At 45.1% G+C, this 25392-nt stretch overlaps 1 protein-coding gene across 1 annotated transcript in view; it reads left to right on the plus strand.

Annotated features, from left to right (window-relative positions):
* The first annotated feature begins 1441 nt into the window (after window positions 1–1441).
* LIN7B (lin-7 homolog B, crumbs cell polarity complex component) overlaps window positions 1442–25392 on the plus strand; it is a 60985-nt gene continuing 37034 nt past the window's right edge. Inside the window, exons 1-4 of the mRNA XM_069200868.1 lie at window positions 1442–1955; window positions 10702–10820; window positions 12763–12834; window positions 23056–23265. Coding sequence (XP_069056969.1) covers window positions 1919–1955; window positions 10702–10820; window positions 12763–12834; window positions 23056–23265 — 438 coding nt within the window. The 5' untranslated portion in view covers window positions 1442–1918. The remainder of the gene's footprint in view (window positions 1956–10701; window positions 10821–12762; window positions 12835–23055; window positions 23266–25392) is intronic.

The following is a 25392-nucleotide window of genomic DNA, read 5'->3' on the forward strand; positions in this document are numbered from 1 at the left end:
CAAAATCAAATGGATATTAAAGACTATGCAGCTGCATATACTGTTTGTTTCATGCTACTTCTTGATGCAGCTGCATGCACCTCTAAGTCTCGTCCATTCCACAGTAACTTACAGCGCTAGCCCCTCAGCAGCATGGTATATGCGCCTCTACAAAGCTGCATATACCTGACCCATGGAGGTCATTTAATGGTCGCCAAGGGTCACAGTTGCAACCCTGGCTTGCCCCTTGCGACTCCTGACACTTCCTTTGATTGCTGGCCTCAGATGTGGCACAATCAGTGCCAAGAACACAGGGGCAGATACGCACTCCTTATGGTCTGCCCGTTCTTCGATATTCTAGAAGTGATTAATGAGTGAAAGTTTGAGAGACTGGTGACCAGATTTACTATTCTTTAATGCAAGGCTATGCTGCACCAAAGCTACTGTGCTGCCTTGCATCAAAGGGGTATAGAAAAAATGCACCATATCTACTAAGATTACCTACTGGCTGGCACACTTTTGGTAGAAATGCGCCAATGCATACCTCCTTGTTCCACAGTGCAATGTGTGTGCATTCTCTGAAGTATAGATGTATACAGGAAGGAGTGCCTTCCCGTGCAAAAACTATGATATAAGGCTTTTTCCACTTTGACGGTGTGCTGTACAATGCAACACACATTAAAAACTGGGGAAAAAAACAGGAAAAATTAAAATGAAATCTCTTTGTTACACCTGCCCCAAGAAGGTGTAAGATTTTTGTGCAAATACATGTCTATCAATGTTTGTAAATAGGGATTTGCATCAAAACCCATGGGTGTTAGCATGGGAATGCCCATGCACCACCCATATAATTCCCCCTTGATACAATATAATGCAGTGCATAGCACAACTTTGTGTTACATTGGTATACTATCCAACGCAAATCCTCAATTGTCATGTATGGGTCGCGTGACATACCTTCCTAAAAAAACAGGTTCAGGGATCATATGATGTCACTTACTGAGATGCCATTAAGGTCAAAGGGTAGGTGATGTCACTTCCGCTACTCCTAGCATGTTGATGAATTGACACCCATGACCTGGTCATCTCGTCTGGAAATGTCTCTTCTGCAGCATGTCTCATTCCGGAAGCGGCACGCACAGTCTTACATGGTCCTACTATAGCTGTACTAAACCATACCCCTCTCTCCTTTAGGTTTGGATGGTCCCAGAACCCTCGTCCTGATGTAACATGCATCCCACCCACACACCCTCAGCTGCATGCACATCCAGTTCCTTGGCCCTGTGCCCAAAGGACCATGTGCCACACAAACCAAACTTGCAGCAGCCTGCACCCTGCCTCTAATTTGTGCGGCACTTTCCATCCTCTGTCCCTAACCCAAATAAATCTCCTGCAGCAGATTGTCTTCTATCTCACATGGCTTGCACGCAGTACCCACTCCTGAAGTCCAACCACCACCTTGCCCCGCCCTTCACTCCCGCAGCATCCCTGCAGCATTTCTCCACCTCGCACGCAGCTCGGCGCTCTGAGCATCATCCCCACCGACTGTCCCTCATCTGCAGTCTGTCCTTTCACTCTCCAGACTGTCCACCCCAAGTCGTGTCGCGTCTCCACCCTGTGCGTCTACCGCCCTCACTGCGCCTCCCTCTGCAGCAGCCCTCCACCCTCCTCTAGTCCTGCCCCTCCCTTCCGCATCATCTCTTTACCCTCAACGAAGCCTGCCTCTTTCCTTTTCCAGCATAAATCTGCCCTCCCTAGTGAAGCCACAGCCCCCTCCGCTCCGACGCGTGGTCCAAACTCCCTACCGCCCTTCAAGGAACACCTGGCTCCGTTTTCCACGCACTCCATCCGCCCTAGCAGGCGTCCCTCCCTTCACACCACCTCACCCTGGCACTCCCTCTCATCCACGGCCGGGGCACGTGATCCCGCTGGAACGAACATGGCAGCCCTGGCGGAGCCCCTGGGTCTGGAAAGGGGTGAGCCCGTGCACGGTCGCGTCGTAGGGTGTGGGTGTACGTCGAGGAGGGGGAGAGCTGATGGGAGAATGAATGAATGGATGGATGGATGAGAGCATGTGCGGGAGCAGCGCTTCTCCCGACCCCTCTTGAGATGCCTCTGCCCAGAGCTTGAGCAGCTGAATGGAAGGATGCAAGGGACAGGTGTGTGGATGGCGTCATTCACAGGGCACGCCATACGTCTGTGGCAGGGCCTATGAGGGGGCACCGGTTGTGAGTAATGTTTAGCAGGTGTGCCCCTGAAACTAGAATGTTCCATGCGGTGGCTGCAGGAGGAGGCGAGGGTGTTACGAAAGCAGCATGTAGAAAGTTGCTTCTGTCCACTACACGAATGAGGCTCATGGCCCACTGCGTGTGGTAAATGTCTGTGTAATAGAGGCAGGAGGTGCTGCATCCTGAGAAAAATACCGAGTGGGGGGTGTTGTTGTACTCCACTGCTTCAAGTGCTCTACGGTGGGGAGGGATGCACACAGCGGGTGAGAGATTTTCCACACAAGGAGACCTGGAACCCCAGAGCAAAGGGCTCAACGCAGCGCTTTAAGTAGAATGAAAAAGGCGATGGAGGGGCGTGGCTAAAGGAGCGCAAGTAGCAATGTCTACAAGAGCCTCGGGCTGTGTAACTATGGGCGTGACCTAAAACGTGAACTAGAGGATGTGCTCCACACAGTGTACCACCTGGACAGTGTTTGGGTACCGCATCAGTGTTATCTGTTCTGTTCCGAATATCTCACACTACAACAAACACACACCTAAAACAAGCAAGGCCTATGGGTGATACCAATGCTTGTTAGCACTGATTTTTATTCAGTTTAAATATTTCCATTCAATATTATTCTTCCCTTCACATCACTTTCCGCTATAATATTTCTCTCTGTGCTGAGTACCTTTTCTCCACACATCTTTCGGAAAGTTCATTCAGCTGCACGTCTCCCTCTTCCTCTCCTTCCACTGCATCACTGTTGCATCACGCATGTACTTCCTTTCGCCTACTCCTCCTCCGCCATCTCTTCTCTCGAACACACACTGCATTTTTTCCTTTGGGGATATCCATATTTCCGCAACTGTGCACCTCCTTCACACAGTTTTCCATAGCATAATTACATTTAGCACATATGAGATCTGTGGGTTCTGCAGAGAGGCCAAGAATTGGATGAGCATGCAGTGGGATCACCTTTTTGACAGGTACTACGAGAAACTTGCACTGTTTTCAGGTTCATCTTCAGATCTCTCAGTCGTGTCTTGTCATCAGCAACTTGAGGTGACTCTGTCTGTGCTATTTAAAACTTATATATCACAATAAGAATACAAATAAGAGAAAAAATACTCTTAGGAAATAGGGACACATATACAATGCACATAAAGTAAAATGTGAAATATTACAGGGATTGCCTCATTGACTTGCATTACAGGATAGGTTTGTGAACACAGTTTAGAGAATGAAGTGTGTTTTTGCTTCTAATTTTAAGGACATCTTCATAGAGTCCTGGAGATAATGCTGTCAATATCTGTTTTTAACTACTGCTGACAGCAGCGTCCTGATTGGTATGAGCGGCCTGCTTAGCTGCTCAGACTGAGAGCCTGTGCATGTTCTCCACTCGGCTGTGCTATACAACCGGGTAGAGAACATGCAAAGTGCGCATGTCTTTTTGGCCGTCCGAACACGGCCGGCCAAAAAGACATGCGCACTTTGTGTGCACATAGCCCTCCTCGGGCCCCCTCCCTGCAGCCCAGTCCTGCTCCGCCCTACATGGAAAAGTAAAATGATAATAATGTACATTACGTTATTATCATTTTATTTTTCCTTTTAGGAAAAACCAGCGGGGGGCGCTCGTCCGCCTTAGCAGAGGGGCTGCCCCTAACAAAGGATTTTTGAAAGGCAAGCCCATGAACGAGTGATAGTGATGGGCGTGCGGTGGGCGTGGTTAAAAGTTTAGGCTTGCACGCTCAACCTAAAAATATAGTAAATCAACAACCTCTCCACACAAAAGGCAGTTCTGAGTAAAGAGTCAGTGTGAGTTGCTGGGTGGACCCTAAAAAGATGCCATAATCTCAATTTCTCAGATGCTTACTATAAGCTGGGCAATGCACAAGCCCAACTTGTAAAGGTCTCAACTACACCAACCAAACAACACTAAACACTGTAATATATTTAGCACCAACATGTACTTGGAAACAGACAGTTTGGTAACATAATGAGTCTGCATCTTTGCAGAGTATAGTGTGGTAGATTGTGCAGCACATTATCAAATACATATTAGAACATTATAATGTGGGAGCTCCACTGAAGGCAATGGAGTGACTCAAGGCTATCAATGGCTGGTACAGGACTTCTGCTCCAACATTCCAATGTTTGTCTTTCTGTTTCTCCCTTTTTTATTCAGAAAATTTTACCCTAATTGGGTGGACTATTCTAATAGCCTTATAACCCTTCTGCCTCGGGCTATACCAATTGTTAAAGGCCTTCTCCCTTGTTATAGGTAATCACCTGTGGATCAGGCCTATAACTCAGGTTCAAGGCCTTTTACAACCGGTATATTCCTTTGCACCGGGCTATAACAAATATTAAAACATTGGAATGTTGGGAGCTCCATGGAAGACGGAGTGCTCTGGGCTTCTAATGGCTGGTAAAAGCCCAGAGCTCCAACATTCCAGTGTTTGTCTCACAGCAACAGCCTTGAGCAAAACCCTCACAGAGCTTGAGGGGATTTCAATCCCCTCTGGCTCTGTGAGGCCTCTGTTTTATTTATTGTAACATTTTGCCCTCTAGTGGCAGAATATTCTAAAAGCCTTATTGCCCACTGTAGCTGGGCTTTACAGGCCATTAAAGGCCCGCCCCCTTATTAAAAGTCCTCGCCAAGAAAGGGCTTTCCATGTCTGGTATAGCCCGTTACGTTGGGCTACAAGGCCATTTCACTTTACTTTCTTTAAAAAAGACTACACAATCAAAATATTAGGAAAATGTCAAAATAGATCACATTAAATAGTTTATATCACTCGAAAGGAAATACTGAGAGAAGTGGCAACAATACTATGCAATAATATTAGGTAATTAATTTAGCTCCAGGTGGAGTGTAATGCAGGAATACAAGATCTCAACAGGTTTAGTACGAGAATGAAAAAAACGATTTGACTGAATGTAGAAAGTATGTCTATTGCAAATGAGTTTTTCTTATCTGAGCTGCCTAGGTCCTTCTTCTATCTCCTGCCAGACTCAAGTTGGCCATAAGTGGTGATCCACGTCTCCCCATGCATAGTACAAGCTACAAGGGTAGACTTGGTCAGGTCATGTGACTAAAGATCTCCATGAAGGAATCCATTACACCTGCCATAGATTATCTCACCTGCCGAGGGCCAGCCCAGGCGTCGAGGTAAATAAAAGACACGTAGGGACATCTTCCCATTGTGTCCTCCCTGTTTTACCCAGACCACTGCCCTTCTCTCTTTACCCCTCATATCCTCTTAATCTGTCAACTTCTTTCCACAGATGTCCTCGCAAACAGCAAAATGAAAAATCCATTGTTGGCTAGACTACGTTGGCCCTTAAAATATTACTCATGGTTTACAAATGGCACTTGTGATTGTCACTCTTGCACTCCTGGATAACTGGTAGCTTAACAGAGATTTGACACTCAATTGATCTGGGGTGGTCTCCATGTATTGTTATATTGGTGGCTTAAGAATGTCTGCAGGGATCGGATTTTATATAACAGTTTTACTGGTGGCTTGACAACGGCTGAAGTGATTAGGGCCTCCATTATGCCCAGATGGCCTCCACTTAGTCTTTTACTCTTACTTATTTTTGGTCTCCTTTATTCCTGGGCAGTCATATCACTGGTGGCTCACAGTAAATACAGTTTCTCCAGGGGATTGATGTTCAGTTTCCAGTGTGGACTCCTCATAGTGCTTTGCCGGTGGGTTAAGACTGCCACTAAGGGTTTGGGCTCCTTTTGCTCCTGGTTGGACCATGTATATAGTCTTTTCCATGCCATAATAGTGCCTTAAATGGTTGGGCTTTCACGTTTGGGTGGAATCCCACCAAAACCTCTATTGTTGGAGCTCTTTCACTCTCCAGACATGCTAGCCTCGAACCCCCACCAACAGAGAATAAGGATCATCAAAAGCCACCTTGAATTCAGAATATCATTAAATACATTCTTGTTCCCAAAACCTGGACACAGTGGACTAAAATCATACAGGTATGTATAGGTTGCCTGTGAATCTACCACTCACACTCCTGTTGCATTTTGCTTCATGCTGGTGTACCAAGTCTGGAGCACACTACACAGGCTTCAGCCATGACACCAAAACTGAGCACTAATAGATGACACTGTTTCCTCCAATCCATACCCAGGAAGAAAATCTTTCTAACTGCTTGGCTATTTGGAGATCATACGGGGACCTCGCTAAGAGATATGAAAGTGCTATAATAAACATTAATACAATGCTAAACTAAATAATAAGCCTTTAAGCAGCTTGGCTGTGCTTGTCTAGGAATTGACTCTGTATACTTCAACTCAGAAAAGTTCAATGTTCACAGCATGAAGAGAGCAGGGTGGTGGCCCTGTTTCTCCGACTGTAAACAAGCATTTGCAATGCAATGGGTCTCATATTTGCTCGAGTTAGAGCTATTGGTGTTGTAAATTCCTAACCTGACTTTTCTTGCCACATAAATTGAAAATGAAAGGTAAAACAGTTGACATAAGCAAGCCAATTCAAAGCGCCTCAGCTGCAATGAGCGAGAGCGCGAAGGAGAGACACAAAGGAAAAATAAGTCAACTCGCAGTCAAACATTTCGGCAAACGTGCAATTATCCATGTAACAGGGTCGAAGGCCAAGGTGGTAACAAGCCCCCCCCCCCAAGGAGGGACAAACGTAAAGCATTTATTACCAGTGATAACAAAGGATTTTTGAAAGGCAAGCCCATGAACAAGTGTTAGTGATGGGCGTTCAGTGGGTGTGGTTAAAAGCCCACAGATAGATTACAACACGTCAGAGCACTTGCACGCTTGACCTAAAGAACAGTAGGATATGTTTATGTCCCCCTGGGCTGCAGAAATACATCAGAAGTGCAGGGGAATCTGTTTCTCACTGGCTGCTGGGGCATCTTATAAATTCACTGGGTGGGGTGGTTTTCCATATGCTAAAGCAGTAGTTTGTTTGCTTTCTCCCAGGATACAATAACCCCAAATTCAAGGCGAAGCAGTATACCTTCAGGCTACAGGGACATCTCATGAATACATTGGACAAGGAAACTTGCACATAAGAGCAGGGATTTGGCCTGTTTCCCTCCCTAGCCTGCAAAAGGATATTTCAGGAATACCGGGGCCAGTTTTGTGTCCACCCAAGTTGCAAACATGAGTTGAGATGTTTCCTGTAGTCTACCGGAACATCTCATGGGTTGCACAGGTGGAGTTTTTCCAGGCGTCATGGATATTTCGGGAGAAAGAAGATTAGGTTTGCAGCTTGAAAGAAAATCTCATGTCAGGGCAATACATGGACCTCAATTAAGGGTTGCCAGGGGTCGCAGCTGTGACTCCAGGCCTGCCTCTTGCAAAACGAGGCTTCAGTGGTGGCAAAAGCAACGCAAGGCAGAAAGTAAACAGTGCTGTGATGTGCACTGCTTATTTTCTGCAGCTCTGATTGTGGCCTGAGGCTTTAAAGTCTTTGTTCTCTAAACAATGTATGCTCTCCTAAATAACATTTAAAAATGAAATAACAATATACTTTTAAGCAGGGTGTTTTTTTTGTACTGTGAACACATGGAACACAAACCTACCTTTGTGCTTTGACTGAGTGATTAACAATGCTAAGGAATACTTTAAGTTAATAACATAGTTCACACTCCGTATATGGTCTGCATCAAGTAATACAGGTGGGCAAAATCACCGTCGTTTAAAAAAAAATATTTTTGTTTGTCTTCTTGTAATTTACTAGTCCATTTTATGCTTCGTTATACACCAGGACAACCATTACACCATGACAGTGATACAAAGAATTTGCCTTCTCAGTGTTGTTTTTATGGTACTTTATTCTCCTCTTCCAGTCATCACACAATTGTGCACAAAATACAAAGAGAAATGTGTAATGCCCCTAGCCTGTCAGCGCCATATTTAAATGTAAGTGATATATAAAATTAATTTATCTATGCTAGTAAATTATATATTTCTGTAATTGTGTGCTTAAGAGCCTCTTAACTTTAGCAATATTAGTTACTGTGGTGCCGTCAGGATTTATATCATGTGACATCACTTCCTAGGAAGATGCAGAGTCAAAGATCATATGAGGCTACTTCTTATGATGTCCTTCAGTCAATGGGCGGTTATGTGATGTCACTTTGCCACCCTTGGCATTTTGGTGACTCACCGCCCCTGGGGAATCTTCTCCAGAGTATAGACGAGGGGTGTATGATACAGGCATGTGGAATTATGACATTCATGTTTTTACGAGCCTTTGTCCACACACTGTGGAAGATCTAGTGACTGTTCTTCTCAAACCAACGCTAAGCACGTCCCTGACTAAATAATGCACGAGTACATTTTAGAAAGCTTAGTCTGCTTTTCTCAGTCTCCCAAAAGGGCTTTCTTGACTTTGAATTTTAAAAGTAATCGTTAGAATGCAGTCTGATGACATACAATTACAGGTTTATTCACATATGGCATGTAGAAATGTACAGTTGCCCCACTCCTCCCCATTTCATATCTGCATCTATGCCACCCCCTGATGCAATGACCCTCTATGTAAGCCCCATCCCAGTAAATTCACCCTGCCCACTGTAACCAGCTGTATCCCCTGCCCTGATGCTCTATCTAATCTACCTAGTCTATAACTCAGCCTTGTGCAGAGCTCTGTTGCTTTGTAACTGCCTGTGCACGTATGAAAAAAAGAAGCATTCCAGATTGTAAGCGAGCCTAGCAAGTACACCAAGCCTGAGGATAAACAGTTAGTTAACACTCAGCTAGTATTTGAGGAATGGATACTGCAAATGAGGGTCAACTATATCTCTGCCTGGTTGATGTCTTAGGCATAGCTTCTTGATGAACACATGCACCTTCTAGGTAAGTATTGGTTATCCTATAGCACTAACCTGACTTGGGATCACTGGACGGCTGCATATCAGGGGTTGGGAAGATGACTTGGAATCGTGTACATCAAGTGTTTTTTTACACATTTTTATATTATTTAGGCACAGTAAATTTAACATACGATAGTTAGACAGATGGACATATGTTTTGGTGAGAAACACACAATGAGACAATGTACAAAGGCACTTTTGACCATAAACATTGATCAATGACTGAAAATGCCCTAATTTATGATTACTATAACTAAGAGGTCTGCAGTAGTAGCTCCCATGCAAGAAGTAGGAAGTGGGGAGAACAAGATGTAGTTAGACTTGTAATATTTTGACCACCCAGAAGCCCACCCAGTCATCAAAGGACGGAAGTAACTCTCTTTCCAGAATGGGAAGAGGAACAGATCATTTCAAGCCTTGGAGATGTAGGGAACACGTTTCTCCACTGGGAAAATTGACTTCACCATCAAGATAAATAAATGTGCACCATTCCCATTGCTTAAATCTATGCTATGAAAAATCACGCCTTGGGAAATCGGAGTCCAGGGAGCTTGTTATATGACAAGCCAAGTAGTATTCCTGGAATTTGCGACAGCTTTCCATATGAGCTACTTGGAATATTTGGAAGTCCAAGAAATAGTAAATAGTGGGAGTACTTTAAGGGGTGCAGATTTACTACTGTGTGAACGGCCACAAGTGATTGGTAACATGTCAAAGAGGCAATTACAACTCCAATTTCCAGCTTCAAAGTCAACAACCTAGCTGCTAGGCTGCATCTTCCAGCAACATGTCATAGATGCCTTTGAAGTGTTTTCAGCACCTCTTATATACACAGATCAAGTTTGTATAGCATTTTATTGACAAGGTACCATTTCCTTCCTGCCAACCCCACTGGAATCACCCCCCACAGCTTAAAGATGCTCAAGCCTACCATAGATGATTGTCCACACACCAGGACTCCCAATATGGAGGACAACATCCTGGGTTGATGGAAAACCTGATTCGTCTGAGGCAAGTTACCTCTGTCACTATTTTCCTCATGAGATTTAGATTATCCTATTCCCCTAATTAACATTTAGTTGGAGATATTGTTGATTACACTACCAACCTCCATATTGACCTCCTGTTTATCCCTGGACCACCTTCTGTACCTCACACCAGGCAGACAACAGACTCACGTAAGGCCGGTGAAAGCATAATCTATGGGAATTCAACACACAACTGTGACTTTCATTGGACACAGAGTAAGCTACTGCATCTTGCAGCCCAAGGAGCCTCAGATGGCAGGAATCTCTCAGCAGGTGCACAAAATACAGAGGGGGATGCTTAACCTACATAAAGGGCACATGTGGTAGAATACAGAGGGATGTATCCTGCATTGTTGGGCGGCATCTCCATTTCATGGGACTTTCTCTGAGGCAGGGGTCATGATAATGCCAAAAAATGTAGCAAGGGTGTTATCACGTATGAAGGAGAACGTTGCACAGTATAAAGCATGATGGGATTTACTCTGCAAATTTTAAGATGCATGCCATATTGAATAACATGTGGGGTCCAAGGAGTGTCCGATGATATTGGGCTAAGAGGAGTACCTATCTATATGTTTACTATTCACGTTCTCCTTTTCATTGCTAGATGTTGCCCGAGCCATAGATCTGCTGGAACGACTGCAGCGGAGCGGAGAGGTGCCCCCCCAAAAACTGCAAGCTCTTCAGCGAGTCCTGCAGAGCAAGTTCTGCTCAGCTATAAGGGAGGTCAGATGACCAACAAACTCCGCCTCATTCCTTCTACTCCACAGTAGCCCTCTTTGTATGCTTTATGTAAAAAAAACATTTTCATAAACCCTACTATTACCTTTGTCTACATCCCACTCCAACGTAAACCTCCAGACTTGGACCTCATGCCTGGATACCAAAGCACCCCTTACTTTGTCTTCTCTGTATCTTTTCACTGTTCTTTTTGACCGGTTGTTCATTTTCACTATACAATTAGCATCTGTGTATATCTTCCTTTTCTCTGTGCTACTGTTGACCGCTGTGTTATTTTTCATCACCGAATCGTCTGAGGACAGTTATTCATACTTCGCCATCAAGTTAGAATGGGATGGCGGGGCTAAACTGGCTAATGCTGGATTAGGTTAGGTTGCAGTGCCTCAGTTGGATTGAGGTGGCGACTGGGGTAGCTACCGTGGGTTCTAGTAAGTTAATGTGGTACCTAGTAAAGTCTTTGGGCTAAACTTGGTAATGATGGGTTATGTTGGCTTGATCTACGTAGGGTTGCAGTGTCTCAGTTGGATTGAGGTGGCAGATAGGGTGGTTACAGTGGGTCCCATTAAGGTGATGTGGCACCTAGTACATTTTTAGAGAAACAAGTTAAATGAGTTAATAACTTTATTTCTTGATTAATTAAAACCTCTGCAAAAATCCTAAAGGCAATCCACACATATGTTGACCCGTGGCATGAGGAAAAAAAATAAAAAATGTTAGTTATGCGGCAAAAAATACATTAATAAAAATAGTAAATAAGGTTATGTCAGCAGTCAGCGTCTTCAATTAGATAATGCAATCAATAGTGACAGATTTTTTTTAAAAAATAGCCAGGTTGGTAAATGGTAAAATTAATGACCATGTTATTGGAAATATTTCAGTGTTTTATCCATAAATTTTAAAATAAAGTGACTGGCCAAATGGGGATTGCCACTGGTCAGGCATGCTAAAACTGTGTTGCTCCCATACGATTAATAAGAGGTTTCAAAGTGCTTCCCATATCTATACTCTACACCTTGGCAGTTGCATAGACAGTGGTCAGTGGGCACAAAAATGCTGCAGCTTATTTTGCCAGCAACTTCCTTCCAGCTTGATCTAACATCCAGTTGTGGGAATAACAAGAATAGATGCCTTATAAAGTTATATATTTTTTGTAAGTTAGCAGAAAGCTTGAGTATTTCTGAACCTGACCACGTACAAATATATCAGTCATCAGCCAGGCATGTTTTTTTTCCCCCTCCCAAACCTGATAAACCTCAGAGAAAAGATTAATTTTGCTCAAGTTAAGGATTTGTGACTGAGTTAGAATCGGTGGTACTGGTTCAGATTAGGTTTCCAGGTTAGGCTGGCTAGGCCAAATTAGGCCAAATTATTCTAGTATAGATTGTGGTATCTGTCGGTTAAATTGGGGCATTATCGTAATTAGTTGGGATGCATTCAAATTGGGTTAGAATATTGTCATACTAGGTTAAGGTGGACCTGAAATAGACTATGTAAATCAGCAAGTTAAGCTGGAGTGTTGCCACTTTTTTCGGGGCATTGCTGGGGGAGGTGAGGTGTCTAGTTGGCTTTAGTCTTGTATTAAGTTGAGTGCAACATTGTTCAATGTAGCAGTGCAACCTAGGTTTGAGAATCCCTGGTCCGATGCGGTGGCAGATATCAGGTTAGGTTGACGGTACAGTAATAGGTTGAGTTTTGCCCAGTGAGATTGAGGTTGGTGCTGGGTTTGATTGGGGTTCCATCAGTCTGTTTAGGATTGGTGAGAGGGTAAACCGGGTGGTGCCAGAGTTACTATTGGCAAACTGTCTGATCCTGGCTCTGTCATGGTCAACAAGTGATTGATAACACCCTTCTATTTTCTCCTTAAATGATGCTTCTGTGTCTGTGATCATTTCTTTCCCATTCTCACTCAGTGGTTTTATATTTGCAGGTTTATGAGCAGCTGTATGATACCCTGGATGTCTCTGGCAGTGCAGAGATACGTGCCCATGCTACAGCCAAGGTACATCTGTCAGCGTTGTTTTACAATATCATGGCCTGTGTTTCAAACTTTAGCAAACTCCAGGTGCTCAGAACTTTTAGTTAAGACCCTTCTAGTATACCCTGTCTGGCATACTTTTTAAAGATGTTGAATAAGTTTGGAAGTGAGGATGAACAACTGGCATGCTCTCTCTCCAAGAGAGTACCACCTTTTGAAGGTCTAAGCCTGGATTTCAGTATTGAATTTACATACCAGCCCAACAGTGTTGTTTCATTCTTAACATTATGGAGCATCTCTGGACAGGTTCATGAGAATCTGATACCTCATTCTCACCCCGTAGATCTCCAACGAGTAGCTTGTGCGCTACCAGTAGCTTTAACCTACCTGCAAGTAGCTCTTCATTGTGCTGCACAAGTAGAAGCTTTTGCTTTGTTGAATTATTATATGTGTATGTGTAAGGAAATGCCTCCTTGGCATGGTTACCCCCTAACTTTTTGCCTTTGCTGATGCTAAGTTATGATTTGAAAGTGTGCTGGGACCCTGCTAACCCGGCCCCAGCACCAGTGTTCTTTCCCTAAACTGTACCTTTGTCTCCACAATTGGCACAACCCTGGCACTCAGGTAAGTCCCTTGTAACTGGTACCCCTGGTACCAAGGGCCCTGATGCCAGAAGGGCTGCAGCATGTCTTATGCCACCCTGGGGACCCCTCACTCAGCACATGCACACTGCCTCACAGCTTGTGTGTGCTGGTGGGGAGAAAATGACTAAGTCGACATGGCGCTCCCCTCAGAGTGCCATGCCAACGTCACACTGCCTATGGCATAGGTAAGTCACCCCTCTAGCAGGCCTTACAGCCCTAAGGCAGGGTCCACTATTGTAAGTGCAGGGTAGCCATAAGAGTATATGGTCTGGGAGTTTGTCAAACACAAACTCCACAGTTCCATAATGGCTACACTGAAAACTGGGAAGTTTCGTATCAAACTTCTCAGCACAATAAATGCACACTGATGCCAATGTGCAATTTATAGAAACCTACACCCAGAGGGCATCTTAGAGATGCCCCCTGAATACCTACCTGACTTCTAGTGTAGGCTGACCAGTTTCTGCCAGCCTGCCACACACCAGACATGTTGCTGGCCACATGGGGAGAGTGCCTTTGTCACTCTGTGGCCAGAAACAAAGCCTGTACTGGGTGGAGGTGCTTCTCACCTCCCTCTACAGGAACTGTAACACCTGGCGGTGAGCATCAAAGGCTCACCCCTTTTGTTACAGCACCCCAGGGCATCCCAGCTAGTGGAGATGCCTGCCCCTCCAGCCACTGCCCCCACTTTTGGCGGCAAGGCTGGAGGAGATAATGAGAAAAACCAGGAGGAGTCACCCACCAGCCAGGACAGCCCCTAAGGTGTCCTGAGCTGAGGTGACCCCTGCCTTGAGAAATCCTCCATCATGAGTTTGGAGGATTCCCCCAATAGGATTAGGGATGTGTCCCCCTCCCCACAGGGAGGAGGCACAAAGAGGGTGTAGCCACCTTCAAGGACAGTAGCCATTGGCTACTGCCCTCCCAGACTTAAACACACCCCTAAATTCAGTATTTAGGGGCTCCCCAGATCCCAGGAAATCATATTCCTGCAACCTGAAGAAACAAGAAGGACTGCTGACCTACAAGCCTGCAGAGAAAGAGGAAGACGACAACTGATTTGGCCCCAGCCCTACCGGCTTGTCTCCAACTTCGAAAACCTGCAACCAGCGAGGCATCCGACAGGGACCAGCAACCTCTGAAGCCTCAGAGGACTGCCCTTGACTAAAGGACCAAGAAACTCCCGTGAACAGCGGCCCTGTTCAAAACCAGATACTTCTTTACAACAAAGAAGCAACTTTCAAAGACTGCACGTTTCCCGCCGGAAGTGTGAGACTTCACACTCTGCACTCGACGCCCCCGGCTCGAGATCCAGAGAACAAACACCTCAGGGAGGACTCCCCGGCGACAGCAAGCCTGTTAGTAACCAGAGACGACCCCCCTGAGCCCGCACAGTGATGCCTGCAGAGAGAATCCAGAGGCTCCCCCTGACCGCGACTGCCTGTAACATGGGACCCGACGCCTGGAACCAACACTGCACCCGCAGCCTCCAGGACCTGAAGGAACTGAACTTCGATGCAGGAGTGACCCCTCTGCCTTGCCCAGGTGGTGGCTGTCCCGAGAAGACCCCCGTGCCTGCCTGCACTGCTAGCGTGACCCCCGGGTCCCTCCATTGAAACCTATACAAGACCCGACGCCTACTTTGCACACTGCACCCGGCCGCCCCTGTGCCGTTGAGGGTGTGTTTTGCGTGCTCTACAAAACCCCCCTGGTCTGCCCCCAGAGGATGCAGGTACTTACCTGCTGGCAGACTGGAACTGGAGCACCCCTGTTCTCCATAGGCGCCTATGTGTTTTGGGCACCTCTTTGACCTCTGTACCTGACCGGCCCTGAGCTGCTGTGTGGTAACTTTGGGGTTGCCTTGATCCCCCAACGGTGGGCTGCCTATGCCCCAGGACTGAGACTTGTAAGTGTTTTACTTACCTCCTAATCTAACCTTTACTTACCTCCCCCAGGAAATGTTGATTTTTGCACTGTGTCCACTTTGAAAATAGCTTATTGCCATTTTTACAAAGACTGTACATTATATTGTTTTCATTCAAAGTTCCTAAGGTATCTAAGTGAAGTACCTTACATTTAAAGGATTAACTGTAAATCTTGAACCTGTGGTTATTAAAATACACTAAGAAAATATATTTTTCAACATAAAATTCTATTGGCCTGGAGTAAGTCTTTGAGTGTGTGTTCCTCATTTATTGCCTGTTTGTGTACAACAAATACTTAACACTACCCTCTGATAAGCCTACTGCTCGACCACACTACCACAAAATAGAGCATTAGAATTATCTACTTTTGCCACTATCTTACCTCTAAGGGGAACCCTTGGACTCTGCACACTATTTCTTACTTTGAAATAGTATATACAGAGCCAACGTCCTACAGTATGGAAATTGAGAGTGTGTATTTGAGATGAAAATATTTACAGAACTCATAAGCTGAAGCTTTCAGAAAAATAGCTTCATGATCAAAATACATTACTCATGCTGCTGAGTGAACGGTTCTCATCACAAGCCCTTGGTGTGTGCTTGCTTTACCCGTTGTGCTCCTGAGTAAACAGTCTCCTGTGCTTGATTTAGCATGGGCCTGCATCGTGCTTCTCAGTTCAGTAGCTGCTGACTCAATATTCACGTCTTCATGTCCTCTTCTCATGCTGCTTCTATCTGTAGCCTCGCATATTTCAGGTGCGGCATCATTTTGCTTGCGATTCAAGGGTGACAAGCAGAATTCACCCTAGAAACAAACATTACATGTAACATACATTGCTTCTACCACATTGGAATTTGGGAAGGAAAATAAAGGGAAACATACACTTCACAATGTTGTAGGAGCTTTGGAAAGAGAGTTCTAACAATAGATCTGTGTGCCTTCAAGGAGAGCTCCAGTGATAGGCATACCACAGAGGCACATTTCAGCAGGACCAATTAACCATTTTTGTGCCCTTAAGGAGAATTCTGGTGATAGGCACACTAGTGGAAATTGTGTTATGATGGTGATAGGCACCCCTAAAGTGCCTCACAGCAGAGTTTTGATAGTGATTTTTTGTGCCTTCAGCGAGAACTCCGGTGATAGGCACACCACGGGACATTGTGTTACTACTGTGGTAGGCACCCGAAAGTGCCTCACAGGTGACAGATGACTTTTGGTTGCAGTTAATCGGTGATAGGCACACCTATTACTTTGTGCTTATAAATACATAATGTTCTGTTATACAGAGCATATAGAGCTAATCATATTTCCTGTAAGATGTCCTGTGTGAGGTTTAAATTATTTGATGATGCAGAACGTTACACCTTCCTCATTTTTTTGACATCAGCTGGGGAACTTACTATAAAATGGAGTAGATGGAAAAAGGTGTTTGAGAGGTATGCAAGAGTATGTGGTACCTCATTAAATTTGGAGCGTAAAACAGCTTTAGTACTACATTGTTTGGGGCCTCAAGGGCAAGAGGTTTTCAATCATCTTCCTTAAGTTGCTGATAGTGATGCTTTGAGTTTGAATGAGTACGAATTGTGTGTTAAACTGGACATTCATTATTTGTCCAAGGCCAGTACCGTTCTATAGAGATACCATTTTGGTAGAAGAGTACAAAGAAGTGGGGAATCTGTTGAAGATTACATCACAGATTTAAGGAAGCTTGCCTCTACTTGCAAATTTTTAGGAACTGCTGAAGAAAGGATAAGAGATCAGTTCATGCTTGGCTGCAATATAGACAAAGTGAGACATGAACTATGGTTGGAAGATGATATCACACTAGAGGAGATGCTGGTAATAGCTAAAAGAATGGAGCTGTCCATGAAGTGCTTGGATGTTATCAAGAAGGATTCGGGACAAGAAGTAAATGTAGTAAAGAAAAAATGCAATGTACAAGAAAGTAAGACAGTTGGTGAAAAGTACAATGTATGAGAAAGAAAGCCTGAAGTAGAAAGAAAATGTTTTATTTGTGGAGGCAAAAGTCCTTTAACGTTTTCCCAGCGATTAAAGCAGTGTGTAGAAATTGTGGAAAGAAAGGTCACTTTCAGAGTGAGAGTGAAAGCAAAAAGGATAAAGGAAACATCAAAGAAGTTGATAGGCAGGTCCTGAACTCGCCCCTCACGACCGCAGCACCAACCTGCTGCCTTCTGCCTCTGCCCCACGACCACGCTGCCGTCTGCGTGTTCGAGGCCCTCCTCCACCCGCAGGCATCCTCCTGCGCCTCATCCCTGGTGGCTAGTGGGCTCACTTGACCCGAGTGCCGCTTCCGCCGTCCCGTAAGTTTGTTTTTCAGCTTTTTTCCGCTTTTCTGCGCCTCGCCGCCGGCGCTTTTTGCCCCATTGTGCCCCCCTGATTGCTGTCTCCCCGATCGTATTTAATCCCAGTACTGTGTCCATATTGTGTTTTTTCCTGCATTTGTGACTGTTTTTGCCCGATTTCTGTGCCTTTCGCCCCTTGTGCGCTCCTCGACCCCAGCCGCTGCTTCCCTGCGGCCCGCCCCCCTCGCGCCCCCATTTGCCGCTCCCTCCCGCCTCCCGCCTCCCAGCTGCTCCTCCCTCCCCCCTCCCTTCTTAATGGCTGGCGCTGCGCGTCGCCAGTGAGCGAGTTCGGACCTGGTTCAGGTCCTGAACTCGCCCCTCACGACCGCAGCACCAACCTGCTGCCTTCTGCCTCTGCCCCACGACCACGCTGCCGTCTGCGTGTTCGAGGCCCTCCTCCACCCGCAGGCATCCTCCTGCGCCTCATCCCTGGTGGCTAGTGGGCTCACTTGACCCGAGTGCCGCTTCCGCCGTCCCGTAAGTTTGTTTTTCAGCTTTTTTCCGCTTTTCTGCGCCTCGCCGCCGGCGCTTTTTGCCCCATCGTGCCCCCCTGATTGCTGTCTCCCCGATCGTATTTAATCCCAGTATTGTGTCCATATTGTGTTTTTTCCTGCATTTGTGACTGTTTTTGCCCGATTTCAGTGCCTTTCGCCCCTTGTGCGCTCCTCGACCCCAGCCGCTGCTTCCCTGCGGCCCCGCCCCCCTCGCGCCCCCATTTGCCGCTCCCTCCCGCCTCCCGCCTCCCAGCTGCTCCTCCCTCCCCCCTCCCTTCTTAATGGCTGGCGCTGCGCGTCCGCGCCGCTGGCGCGCCGGAGGCGCGCCAGAGGCAAGCCCATCTGCGCCCGTCTGCGCCCGTCCGCGCCTGTACCGCGCCCAGCGCCACCCCCCCTGGTCCTCGCGCCTCCCGCGCCCACTTCTCGGCCGAAGAGCTCCGCGCCCTCAACCGCGGGCCCTCCACTGAATGCTTCCGGGCATCCCCGAAGCTCCTCAAGACCTGGCTCTTCGACCGCTAAACAGCCTCTCCACCCCCCCCCCACCTCAGCGCCTCGAAACCCTAACGGGTACATAGCGCGCTTTATAAATACTATGATTGATTGATTGATTGATGTAAGACACAAGCAAACTGATAATGAGATTGAATGTGGACAAATTATATTACAAGTAAAGGATGGGAAGAAAAGGAGTCTTATGGATGAAATACAAGTGGAAGGTGAAACCACAAGGGTAATGTTTGATTCAGGTGCAAAAATAACATTGATCTCCAAAAAATGTGTTAGTAAAAAACTTCAAAAGAAAGTGAAATTACAGAACGCCAATGTTTTCGTATGCTTATGGAGGGAACCAAAAAAACTGGAAGGGTTTTTATGGGTTTGGTTGAATATAAAGGAAGGTACGTGTTGGGTAAGATCTATGTGTCATCAACAGGGGACAGCATTCTGAGTAGTTTCCATTAAAAAGATCTAGGAGTAATGCTTGATCCCAACAGTGATTCCCCTGTAATTGTGAGAGATTTGGGCCAACAGATTTTATTGGTGGAGGATGAATCAGCCGGTGAAAAATTCAGATGGGAAATGTTGAAGGAGTTTCCGTCAGTGTTCAGAAAAGAACTAGGATGTTTGAAAGGATATGTGCATAGGATTAAGATGGAAAAAGGTGCCCAACCTGTACGTGGTAAAGTGTGGAATATACAGTTTCCAGTAAGAGCAGATATGGAAAGGAAGTTGGCCAAACCGGAGGGTGACGGTGTAATTGAAGAAGTGGGGGAGACAGAGTGGTTGTCTCTGGTGGTGGCAGCAAGAAAGAGCAGTGATGAACTGAGGCTGTGTGTGGCTCTTAGAGAATTGAATAAATGTGTGGTGGTGGACAAATTTCCTATTCCAAAAATAGCAGATATGTTGACACTGTTAGGTCGGGCTAAGGTATTTTCCTCTATTGACCTTGAATCAGCCGATCACCAGATTGAGTTAGATGAGTCAGAGGATTGAATGGCATTTGCAATAGGAGGATGCTGTTTGGACTAGTGTCTGCAGCATCTGTTTTTCAGAGAGAAGTGGAAAAAGTGTTAACGATTGTTTGAGGGGGTCCAAATTTATCAAGATGAGGTTTTAATTTTTGGATCAGATGTGGATGAGCAAGAGAGAGAGGTTCTATGGAGGTTGGATAAGGTGAATCTCACTATTAAAGAGGAGAAGTTGAAGTGTAGGCAGTATCACATTGAGTATCTGGGACATGTGATCACAGCGGAAGGAATGAGGCCAAAAGATAGTTTTGTTGATGCTACTAACAAGTTGGCGTCACCCACAATCAAGGAGGAGTTGCAAACATTCTTGGGTATGGGTGAATATTATAACAAGTTTGTGACTGATTTTGCCATGAAGAGTGGAAGGATCAGAGAACTACTAAAGAAGGATGCAGAATTTCTGTGGGACCAGAAATGTGAGGAAGAGTATAAAGTGATAAAGTCAAGGTTAGCAATGGCTCCCACTCTAAAAAGCTATGATCCCAATGTGAAATCCACACTTATAATGGATGTTAGTGTAAAGGGATTGGAGCAATATTAGTGCAAGGTTAAAGGAAAGAAGAAAGAACAATCATGTTTGCATCACGGGCCTAAAAGGGGCTGAGACGCAGAACTCGGTGATTGAGAGAGAGGAGTTGACCATATTTTGTGCAGTGAAGAAGATGAATACATTTTTGTAGGGCCTGGAGTTCACAATAAAGATGGATCACAAACCACCAAGGGAGATCTTTCATTAGATGCAGTTTCAGGCTGGATCACCAAATGGGTAGTGGCACTTCAAGAGTACAGATTTATGGTAAAATACATTCCTGAAGCAAGGAATGTTGTGGCAGATTCATTATCTAGATTTGGTACAGGTGAGGATGAAACATTGGCGGAAGAAGTGATAGGAGAGAGTACCTATGTGTGTGTGATTGACAATGTGGCTATTTCAGAACAGTGGAGGACAACAACTGAGACAGACGAGGTATTACAAGAAATCGTCAAGAATTTGAGAGCTGGTTGGTGTAAGAAGGGTAGTGATAAAGAGGGGTGTGAGAAATTCTGGAATGTGAGAGATGAATTGTTTGAGAGACAGGGATTATTATTTAGAGGAACAAGATTAGTTCCTCCTGAATCTCTGATGGGAGTACAAGTGAAGATGACGCATGAAGGTCACTCTGGAATTTCAAAGACAAAGGAGCATTTGAGGATGGTGTATTGGTGGACAGGAATGGATGTCTAGGTAGAGTAGAAAGACAGGTGAGGGATTGTGTACAGTGTATGGTGAGTGATAAGACACTTAAATCTAGGGTTCAACCCATTGGAGTGAGGAAGTTACCTAATGGTCCATGGGAAGAAGTAGCCCTGGATATTTTGGGACCCATGCATTCAAAGGGTGGCATGACCTATGTTCTGGTACTACTAGGTATGTATTGAGATGGACATAAATTATGGTTACTCATGATATTGAGACAAAAATATGGTGGCGTTCTTAAGAGAACTAATTGGGAGAGAAAAGATACCGGGTGCATTGCTAACAGGTAATAGGGTCAAGCTGGTCTCAAAAGAAATGGAAGTATTTCTTCAAAATAATGATTTAAGGCACAAGAAATGTGCATTGTACCAACCAGGGGCCAATTGAATGGTGAGTCAATCCATTAATCAGATTTTGTAAAGCACAACTACTCACCCGTAACGTTCTCAAGGTGCTAAGGGGGTTTGTCCTCTGAGCTTCAGTCGAAGAGCCAGGTTTTAAGGTCCTTTCTGAACTGGGGTAGTGATGGTGGCTGCCTGAGACGCGAGGGCAGGGTGCTCCAGCTCTTTGCTGCGAGGTAGGTGAAGGATCTCCCACCAGCCGAGGTCTTTCATATGCGGGGTACAGTGGCTAGTGCTTGTTGAGTGGAGTGGAGAGGTCTGGTGGGGGAGTAGAAGATGATTCAGCAGTTGAGGTAGGCGGGTCCTAGGTCGTGGAGGGCCTTTTAAGCGTGGAATAGGAACTTGAAGTTAACTCTCTTCTCGGTAGGGAGCCAGTGGAGGTCTCTTAGGTGATTGGAGATATGTTTGCGGCGGGGAATGCCCAGTGATTTAAGTGATTTAACAGCGTCCTGAAAGAAACTATTCAACTTGCTAACAGTGGTGGTGGATTTCATTGGAAAGAGCAAGTATGTAAGAGAGTTGAAGTGTACCGGTTGACTCCTCACTCGGTCACAAGGAAGACTCCCTTTGAGTTCTTCAGAGGTAGGAAACCATAAAGTGTGATGTCTCCTTTTTGGTTTATTATGAAATGCCAAGGAGGTGAGGAAAATAAGCCAAATTGTAGAGAGAACGAGATGAAGATGAAGATGAATGAGGAAATAAAAAGATTGTTTGATAGCAGAAAGAGAGTGAAAACTACGAAGATACAAGTTGGGGATTGGGTGTGGGTCAGATAATCGGGGAATGGTCAGCAAGGGAAATTCTTCAATCTCATTAGAGTGGTGAAATTGTTTAAGAATGCAGTCAGAACTGCAGACTCAAAGATTTGCAATTTGAACAGAGTGGGTGTGGTGAAATGCAAGGATGGAAAGGAGATCTCCAGTAAGATGAGTGATGGAGTTGTGGAGAATGGGTTAAGAAGGAAAAGTCAAAGAATAACAAAGACACCAAAATGTTTATAGATTTATAGTAAGGAATAGTCTAAGGTTTTTATTCCTTAAACATTGGTTTACCTGAATGTGATTTTTGTGCTTCTGAATAGCATATGCATGCTATTGTTTATATTGTGTATACCATGGTTGGGTAAGTTAGTGCTCTCACTTGTATTGGATTTTGTGGGTGGTTTGTTGCATAGGAGGGAGGTGTGTGGTATCTTCTAATATGGAATGTGTATGTGTCATCTCCGGCGCAGCCAAGAATGTTCTGAAAAATGAATGTTATGGTTTGAAACGGCGAGCAGGGAGAGCAGCTTGAAGGCGGTGGCTTGGATGACTTTAAGAGCATTTATTGAAGAATAAACCTATGAAGATCCTCATCCCATGTGCAGACTCTCCTTAAAGGAGGAATCTCACCATTTTACATCATCACAATGAAGTAACAGTCCACTTTTACTCTTGGAATCTAGCTAACCCTCTAGTACCGTATCTTTGCACTGCTGCCTTACAGCGACTCTTTTGCAATACAAATACCACGTACCTACACACAGCATATCGTGGCCGCACACTGACATTTGTTTTGCTAAGCTCTAAATACTTGTTTGCTTATTTAACCACACGTTGTTGCCTGAGTTCTGATTATCTCCCTTTCTGTTGTCTCTTCCTGCCTTCTAATACCTCAGGCTACAGTTGCAGCCTTTGCTGCGAGTGAAGGCCATGCCCATCCGCGGGTGGTGGAGCTACCCAAAACCGATGAAGGGTTAGGGTTTAACATCATGGGGGGCAAAGAGCAGAACTCCCCCATCTACATTTCTCGCATCATTCCTGGAGGGGTTGCCGACCGCCATGGAGGGTTGAAGAGAGGAGACCAGTTGCTGTCTGTCAATGGCGTGGTGAGTACCTCTGCTTCTCCTGGGTTCTCGTTCACTTGCAAAGCTTGTCCCATGCTGCCCAGAACTATAGGCATTTCCATGTTTCCTTTTAAGAGGAAATGGAGCCATTGACATTTACCGCAATTTTCGGGGAAATGACATATGGGTGATGTCTGCTTAGATTGGTTTGGTAGGAAAACAAATGGACTGGAGCACGGCCCCGAGAAATGACCAGAGGCTTAGATTAAAACAAGCATCCATTGTTTTTGGTTTTTCTCAGTTAAACGATTTATCACAATGTATGTTGAAAGCTTATCACTGCATTTGTGTTAATAAATGAATAATTTTGGGGATTTCTTTTGTAAAATTAAAGTTTTCAGTTAATCTGCTTATAGAAGAAGTTGAATGGATGTGGTTGTTTTAATAGAAAAATTCAGTAGCTGCTCATTCACTTATGAACAAGCAGGTAGCAGCCTCCCATAAAACAAGACTTGGCAAAGCCAGTAGTTCTTGTATACAAGACCTATAGGCTTTGTCAATGTTTTTAGCCATGTTATACACCGTTGCAGCTGCTGTGCAGCATAGCTAGAAAAAAGAAGACCTGGTGATGCAGCTGCAGCGTAAATTTGCAGGCAAGCGCATGCGTTCAGTACACATACACACGCTTACAAAAGGTCTTATTGTTTTAAATCTATTTCCTGATATGAGATGGGTCTGTAAATTAAAAAAAATGTAGAGTGAAAGCACCATTTTAAAAGTTAGCACAAAAGCAATATTTTAAATAACAATCGATGAGAGGGTTGTGGGAGCAGTTGAGGAGGAGCAAGGGGCAGAAGCAACACAGCACATGGGTGGTGGAGACGCAACAAAAGAAAGAGAACACCAGTGAAAGAGAGCAATTTTGAGCACAGGTGGGTGTGGGGCAGGAGCACAAGGGGAAGGAAGAGCAATATGAGTGCAGGGGAAGGGAAAAAAGAACAGAGAGAGTGGGAGGGGAATCACAGGAGGGAGGCAGCTGTAAAACAGATGCACTCCCATGGAGTGTTTAGACAAAAATAAAAAAAATTAGTTGCCTAAAACAGAGCAGAGGAAGAGTAGAAGCATGCCAACCTAAGAGATGGGATTGAGGCTGTGCTTCAGAGGTGGGACAGAAACAAGACTGACAAATAAGCCATCAAGTAAAAAGTGGCAACATGAGGGACAGGAAAGCCAACCAAATGGCACGCAATTGGCAGACTCCAAGCCCCTGTATGTACTTGGTAAGCCCAAAATATGTCTTCTGCAACAAGACAGCTTGCACTGTCTGATAAGGTCGACCTAAAGAGAACATCAGCTAACTATTGAAGCAAAGAAAGTAAACCTAAACAGAGTGTAATATTATTCTCTTTGCTTAAGATTACTGGGACTCCAGTCAGCAGCAATGTTAGTCTGTGTGTCTGCTCTTGTCAGCGAGCCCTCTCAACTATCTCTAAAAACCACAGCAAGACTTCAAAGTTGCAAGGGAGAAGGGGACGAGGAAGCATCCCGTACATCCTGGCTCCTAGAGAGCTGCGTGGGTGCTTTGTTCTACCGCCCAGCTTGAGATCGACATCTAAAAACAAATCTTTTGTCCCAAAGCATGAGGTGGCATAATTCAAACCTATGGCTGGGTTCTTGGTTGCAAACTAAGGTGTACAAATTGTTGGAACTCTGAAGTCAGCAGAACCAGTGATTAATTTGTAAATAAAAAAGTGCTGGTGCCCAAAAGTCTCCTTTGAAACACGCTGCTGCTGCATTTAACTGTGTGAGCAGAGAATACTGAGGCTGCGTAATCCTAAAGCCATCTCGGGACTCTTTAATTCATTTACAGCCACTCCCTGCCCCTTTAGCTCACTCCTGCAGCTTTCTGCTTTCTCCCTTTGTGACGTTTTTTCATTGTTGTCTTCCTCCATCTTTCCCATGTGTGCCTTTTGCACGCAGTAAATGTCTGATGCAGTAAAATAAGTACCAGCCCTCAAAAATAAGTGCCAGTGTCCTGCACCGAAAACCACCCACTCAAATTAAGCACTGAGCAGAACGATATGATGTAATAAGCAGCATAGTCACGACTCTAATATGAGTTTTTTTAAACCACGTCTGTAGGTTTGGCTTGAAGCATAATAGTTGCCG

This window comes from Pleurodeles waltl, chromosome 7, assembly GCF_031143425.1.
Source record: "Pleurodeles waltl isolate 20211129_DDA chromosome 7, aPleWal1.hap1.20221129, whole genome shotgun sequence".
In the NCBI taxonomy this organism is placed as follows: domain Eukaryota; kingdom Metazoa; phylum Chordata; class Amphibia; order Caudata; family Salamandridae; genus Pleurodeles; species Pleurodeles waltl.